Source organism: Triticum aestivum, chromosome 5D (genome assembly GCF_018294505.1).
Source record: "Triticum aestivum cultivar Chinese Spring chromosome 5D, IWGSC CS RefSeq v2.1, whole genome shotgun sequence".
Lineage (NCBI taxonomy): Eukaryota > Viridiplantae > Streptophyta > Magnoliopsida > Poales > Poaceae > Triticum > Triticum aestivum.
In genome coordinates, this window is record NC_057808.1 from 497,774,615 (window position 1) to 497,781,378 (window position 6,764).

A 6,764-nucleotide genomic window follows, 5' to 3' on the forward strand; every position below is an offset into this window, starting at 1 on the left:
AGCCGCGCGAGTAGGAGCACGCCACGGCGGCCGCGCATGAATGCGGTCGAGAACTGCTGCCGCCCCTGAACTGCAGCCGCGACGCGCCGCACCTGCCGTGCGCCCCTGTCCTGGGCATGAGTAGAGTTGAAGAATAAATATAAAGCAAAAGAAAGCCGAACCGATTACTCGAGTAGTGTTTCGCGCGCGTGCATACGTTGTGTTCCGGATGTTGTGCACGTGCTTGTGAATTGTGATCTCTATCGGCATGCCTAAGCTGGTCTTCCATCTTGCTCCGAGAATGGCAGAGCATTGCAAGATCTCTGTTGCCATGGTAGCTGAACCAGAGGAAAGGCCATATGCGCGATCATACGTGCTCAAGGTAGATGGATACTCAAGAACCAAGGCGCTACTCAAGAACGGCGAGTACCTAACCTCTGAACCTTTCAGTGTTGGAGGCCACGACTGGGTCGTGACCTATTACCCAAACGGCAGCAAGATTCGTCCTGATGACATATCTATTTTTCTACGTCTTCACCCCGCCGGTGCCAAAGATGTGAAGGCGAAATTCACGTTCAGTCTACTTGACGAGAACGGAGAACCGGTGCCTTCATACACCCGTGCCCACGACGATATACATACATTCTCAAGGAAAGCTCCAAATTGGGGCTACCATAACCTAATGAAGAAGGCTAAGTTGGAAAGATCGGAGCATCTGAGAAATGATTGTCTCACCATCGGATGCCATGTCACCGTCGTGAAGGAGATCCTCGACGAAGAAGAAACAAGAGCATCTCCAAACGACTTGCACCGGCAACTCAGTGATCTCCTCGAGAGCAAAGATGCAGCAGACCTGACATTTCAAGTAGGCGGAGAGATATTCCTCGCTCATAGGTGTGTCCTAGCCACTCGGTCATCTGTCTTCAAGGCGGAGCTCCTCGACCGCATGGTGGAGAGTTCTGGTAGTCTCATTGAAATTCAAGACATGGAACCTGATGTGTTCGAGGCCTTGCTCCATTTCATATACACTGGCAAAGTTTCTCCTATGATTGATGTGGTGATGGCCAGCCATCTACTCGTAGCGGCTGATAGGTACAACATTAGCAGGCTGAAGCAGATACGCGAGGAGAAATTGTGTTCTCATATTGATTCAGACGTGGTGGCAACCAGTTTGGCTATAGCTGAGCAGCATGGTTTCCATCGTCTCAAAGAAGCCTGTCTACGGTTCCTTGCTTCTCCATCCAATTTGGAGGCCATGATGGCAAGCAATGGTTATCGACATCTCAAGTCTAGCTGTCCATCTGTTCTCAAGGAGCTCATAGCTAGAATACTCCCGACTAAATGGAACTTGGAAAAGGATATTATCATGACAATTTACTAGTAATCCGTCTGCTTCCATTATCGTGTATTGTCATAAAAAAAATAGTACTAATGGTTATGATACTTTTCCATGTATGGTTGCATCATTACATGTATTGTTTCAAAGCAAAAGTGTTAGCATCATTCACTCAATCTAATATATGTTTATGCGGGTATAATAGTAATCGTGTTTCTCTTACGAGAGAAAAGAGAGTATTATTTTATTATTCGTTGTTTGCCCATCCACCTTGATTTGTGTATTACTTTGATTATTGATAAGTTACTTCATGGGTACATACTACATTGTTACGTTCAGCTGGATGTAGAATTAGGGTCATTCATGTCCCAACGCTCGCATAAATGGAAGCTTCATTACCCACTGCTTTTGGACCAACTAAGAATATATGCAACTATGTTATTACGAATCAGATAAAATTGGTAAAATAAAAGGAAGAACAGAAAAATATATGTCATGACTGGTTGCCAAACACAATATAAGCCAAATCGACTCCCTTGTAACATCAAGGCCGAGCCTACCAAGAGATTGTCCACACACAATCGTAACTGCGCAACAATGGGGTATAGACAAGGCTGGTCCTCGAGTGACACTTGAAATGAGGAACATGAGTTGCATCATCTTCGTCGCATTCTAGTAATGATGCCAAGTGACTGCAGATGCCGACCGCAAGAAGACATCTAAGCGACCACCAAAAGGGACTTATGGAAGGGCATGGATCGCTCGCCAAACGCGACGTGCCCGATGCGACACGTACATGTGGAGACAACCTGCTGCTATTGCTATGTACCAAAGTAACTGGACCGCCACAATGTTCAGCCACAAAAGAATCCTTGTGGGATAGCCGCCCACACTCCGGACGCACCGCACCACACAGATTGGTTGCTCAACGCCTAGCATCCCCACCGCCTCCACCTCACATTAGTCAGGAAATACAAATAGCAACCCTAATCACCGGGACGCTAAGGAATTGGGCGTCATACCGGTTTTTCTCTTCGGATTCGCCGCGATTACTTTCTTACCAAAAGGGGCTTGTTGAAGCAGTGGGTAATGAAGCTTCCATTCATTACAAATTGCCCGCCACACGCGACATGCCCGATGCGGCACGTACATGCAGAGAAAACCTGCTAGCATTGCCACATACGAGTGAACTGCAAAAAAAACACCTTATTGACGCATAGGTTTGCAGAAAACACTGGTTTACGAATTTGTGCCAGAAACCACTGATTCTTGGCCTAATTTTTTTTACATAAAACACTGGTCGGTCTTTTTAGGCATTTTAACCATGATTATGACATATGGGTCCCGCAAAAGCTGATGTGGCATAACTGTTGGTCCTTGGTATTTTTGCATAGGCACCCTTGGAGAAAAAAATGGAAAACGCAATCAGCTCCTGCTTATGCGCAGTCGCGTTCGCATCGGGCGGGCATTGGCTGGGTCAGCGCAAGGCTGCTGCTGGTTGCGCGCCGCCGCACGGCTCCGCTGCTGCTTGTTTCTACTCCGCTGCTGCTACTTGCGCGTGCATGGCTGCTGCTGCTTCCGCGTCGCCGCCACTGCTCCCGTGTCGACGCGCAGCTGCTGCTGCTTGCGCACCGCCGCACGGCTCCGCTGCTGCTGCTACTTGTTGCTACTTCCGCGTCGCCGCGCTGCCGCCGCTGCTCCCGTGTCGACGCCCCGCCGCCGCTGCTTCCGTGACACCGCGCCGTTGATGCTTGCTTCGCTGCTCCTGCTGCTTGTGCACCGCCGCGTCAGTGCTGCTGCTTCCGGGCTGCCACGTTGTTGCTGCTTGCTCCGTTGCTGCCGCTCGCGCGCCGTCGTGCCGCTGCTTGCTCCGGTGCTCCGCGTCGTTGCTCACGCCCGTGCTGCGCCGCCGCTTCTACTTGCTCCGGTGCAGGCCCTGGATCCCGACGACCACAAGGGAGAGGACTTGCGGCAGCGGTTGGACCTCACCGACGTCGAGGGTGCACCTCCTCTTCTCTCTGGACGGAGGTGGGGAGGGAGAGTTGTTTTTGGGAGGGAGGTCTTTTTTGGAAAAAGAACAGTCATCAAATGACAGGCCCACATGTCATAACTGTCATTAAAACGGTCTAATTCATCAATCAGTGTTTTCTGCAAAAGATTAGGTAAAAAATCAGTGGTTTCTGGCACAAATTCGTAAACCAATGCTTTCTGCAAACCTATGCGTCAATGTTGTGGTTTTTTGCAATTCACTCGCCACATACCGAAGTATAACCGAACCGCCACGATCTTCAACCACTCATAATCCTTACGGTATAGCCGCCCCACACTCTGGATGCGCCGCACCACACAGATTGGTTGCCCAGCGCCTGGCATGCCCATACCTCCACCACATATTAGCCAAGAAAGTCAAATAACAACCCTAATCACCGAAACGCTAAGGAATTTGGTATCATACCGATTTTTCTCTCTTTCGGAACTTGATTATATTTGTTCAGAAATAAAGCAGGTTGCACATAGTTTCCAGTGGCGCACAAACCAACCTAGCTAGCAAATTGCTGGTTCTTTGTTGTAAAATTTGCCTATAACAAAACCACTTGATATTCGGTTTCAGAACACAACACAACAATTCAAATATTCAAAACTATAGTAGAAACAACTGCAGAATACATCTATCTAGAATAAGATATGATAATAGGTTCCATATCAGATTTTTGCCTATCAGCGCTAAGATAATAGTTCAAGGTGAAGCACAGGGTATACATGCACACGCGGATGCATCATCTACTTAACGAGGCCTAGGAACTTTCTGATGGGGAAGTCGAGCGGGCCCATGACGGCCTGCCACCCGACCATGGTCGGGTTCATCTCGTCCCAAAAGAAGAACACGTGGGGTTCGTCGCACACGTCGTAGAGCGGATCCAACGTCTCCGGGTCTACCTGCCCGCAGTACCCCTTGGGGTCCGTGCTCTCGCAACACGGCACCAGCTTCTCCCTGAATAGATTGGCGGTGTCACCGCTCCCGTCGTCCCGGAGGACCGTGCTGAAGGCAGCGTTCAGGTCGACCACCAGCACGTCCTCCATGTCGGCCAGCTTGTTGGCAAGGTGGTGGTTGTGGAGCATGGCGGCCAGGTTGCGCCGCTCGTTGCAGCGGGTGTGGTTGTACGCCCTGGTCTCCGACGGGGCGCACCCGAAAGGGAAGAGGTTGTTGACGAGCACCTTCTGCACGCCGATGTCCTTTAGGCGCCGCACGTTCGCCGCGATCTCCGACGCCACATTCTTGGCGAAATCCTCCACCTCCGCGAAGCTTTTGGTGTCGGAGGGGAGGCGGGCGTAGTCGTTGCCGGAGACGGCGACCAGCGCGACGGATTTCGACGCGAGGAGCTCTTGGTCGATGTCTCCGTCCTTGACGAGCTTGTGGAAGGTGTGGATCTGCCTGGCGAGCGTGTGGGTGTGCGGCACGTCATACACGCCGGAGCCGCCGGCGGCGAAGTTCAAGCCGGCCGGACCGACCTTGCGCGCGAGGCTGTGCGCCGGAGGGGATTTCATCTGCCCTAACATGGAGGCTGCAACATACGTAGTAAAACAGAGTCACACGTGGAGATGATAACACGGCAAAGGAGAGATGGAGAATTGGAGATTGAGGAAGGACGCACCGATGAAGTCGGACTCAACCAAGCTGTTGGAGAAGCGGCCGTTGGCCCTGTATGGAGGGCGCCACTGGCGATTGAGCTCGGATAATGGGGTCATCTTGACGAGGTTGCCGTTGTCGGCGAAGGAGTCGCCGAAGACGTAGAAGCTGTACCCGTTGTAGCCGTCAGAGTGATGGTGTTGGTGCCCGTCGTCGCCGCTGTGCCCGTTATGGCCGTGGTGGCGCCCCTTCCCGAGCCCCTCTGGCTGCGGCCGGGACGACTCCACGGGAGAAACTGCACGCGGGCAGATCGATCAATTTAGGCGGCAAAACGAAACATGAACAGCGACCAATTACGACGTGTAGAAATTAAGAAAAAAGTGTGTGCTGACGAACAATCTAATCTGGCGAGCTGATAAGCATCTAGTCAGGGCAGGACGCGCGCACGAACCATTGAGATGGAGAAGTAGGATGAGGGCGCAGGCGATCGTCGGGAGATTCATCCCGCTCGATCGGCTGAACTGGCCGGCGTGATGCGTACGTACGTGGTGCTGTGGGGGACGAGCGAGCGGAGATCTATGGGTGGAGAGGATCAGAGGATCAGGCGAGTTTTAGATAGGGACAGGGAAAAATCCTAGACCCATGCGGTGGTACGTCGTCGTGATGCGGTGCGATCACAACAAACTGATCGATCATTTGCAACTTGTTAGGTCAACTCCAACATGCAGCTCGTCCGTTCGCGTTTGTTTGGGTCCATGTGAATAAAAAACACGGGCCAACATGACGACGCAAATAGACGGATGTCTATTTTTTTTCCCGCCTCAATCCATTTTGGCCAAAGTTTGGGCCGAGTTTACGTTCACGCTGATACGTCGGACGCCCACAGACGCCCTCCCCCCTGGCCTGTGCATCTATGGCACACCAACGTCATTCCCTAGGTGACTATGTACTGGCCTTCCTCCGGGCCAGCATGTGCTCTAGTGCCTTGGAGGTGCTCGCGTACTACAGGCTAAATATTTTCATACCTGTGGCTGTCCATTCCACCGGGATGCAAAGAAAGCACCAGCGGGTGGTCTCTCCAGCCAACTTACCTGATGGCCGCAACTTATTCGATGAAACACCCACCCCGACGCCGGCCAGTCCGAAGTACTACAATGAGGGGTAGCCAAGGGTATGATGACGATGAGACTCAAGACGCCCACAGCCAAGACAACGACCAATACAATGATGACCAAGATGATGGCGAAGAGGGCGTCGACTTCGACGGGGAGCCATTGTTGTTTGAGGAAGAGCTTGTGGAACAGGGCCGGTCACAAAAGAGAATGAAAAGCATGAGGACGAGAGCATACACGAAGACGGAAGACAAGTTGATTTGCGAAGCTTGGGTGTTAGTTGGACAATATCCCAAAACCGGTGCCGAACAAAAAGGAACAACATTTTTGAAGAGGATCGGCGATTACTTCCATCAACACAGGAAGTTTGAGCCCTACAAATTTGAGAGACCGGCGTGTCAATACAAAAGAGGTGGGGCTTCATCCAATTGGAGTGCAAGAAGTTTTGTGGCTCCCATGAGAATGTTGTCGGCCAGCCCGTGAGTGGCATTGGGATCAAACATTACCTTTGTTCTGAGCATATATCGTCCTCCTATGCATATGAATGTATCTTGTTGGTTATATCTCTATATGTAGGCGTTTCAAGCCTTGGATACCTTCAAGGTCCAAAATGGGGCAAGCCTCACCTTGAGCCATTGCTGGAGGAAAATCAAGGATTGTCCCAAGTTCAAGGAGCAATATATGGCCCAAAAAAGAGGTGGGGGCCTTC

The 6,764-nt window shown here is 51.3% G+C and overlaps 2 protein-coding genes across 2 annotated transcripts; one reads left to right on the forward strand and one right to left on the reverse strand.

Annotated features, from left to right (window-relative positions):
• The first annotated feature begins 247 nt into the window (after window positions 1-247).
• On the forward strand, window positions 248-1,360 carry LOC123125735 (BTB/POZ and MATH domain-containing protein 3-like). The gene has a single exon (XM_044546201.1). The coding sequence runs from the start codon at window positions 248-250 to the stop codon at window positions 1,358-1,360; it is 1,113 nt and encodes a 370-aa protein (XP_044402136.1).
• Window positions 1,361-3,959: 2,599 nt separating this feature from the next.
• On the reverse strand, window positions 3,960-5,628 carry LOC123125736 (GDSL esterase/lipase At5g03610-like). The gene is made up of 3 exons (XM_044546202.1): window positions 5,395-5,628; window positions 4,969-5,238; window positions 3,960-4,878 (listed from the first exon to the last, which is right to left on the reverse strand). Exons 1-3 carry the CDS (start codon window positions 5,444-5,446, stop codon window positions 4,097-4,099), a joined length of 1,104 nt encoding a protein of 367 aa, XP_044402137.1. The 5' UTR covers window positions 5,447-5,628; the 3' UTR covers window positions 3,960-4,096.
• Window positions 5,629-6,764: the final 1,136 nt, after the last annotated feature.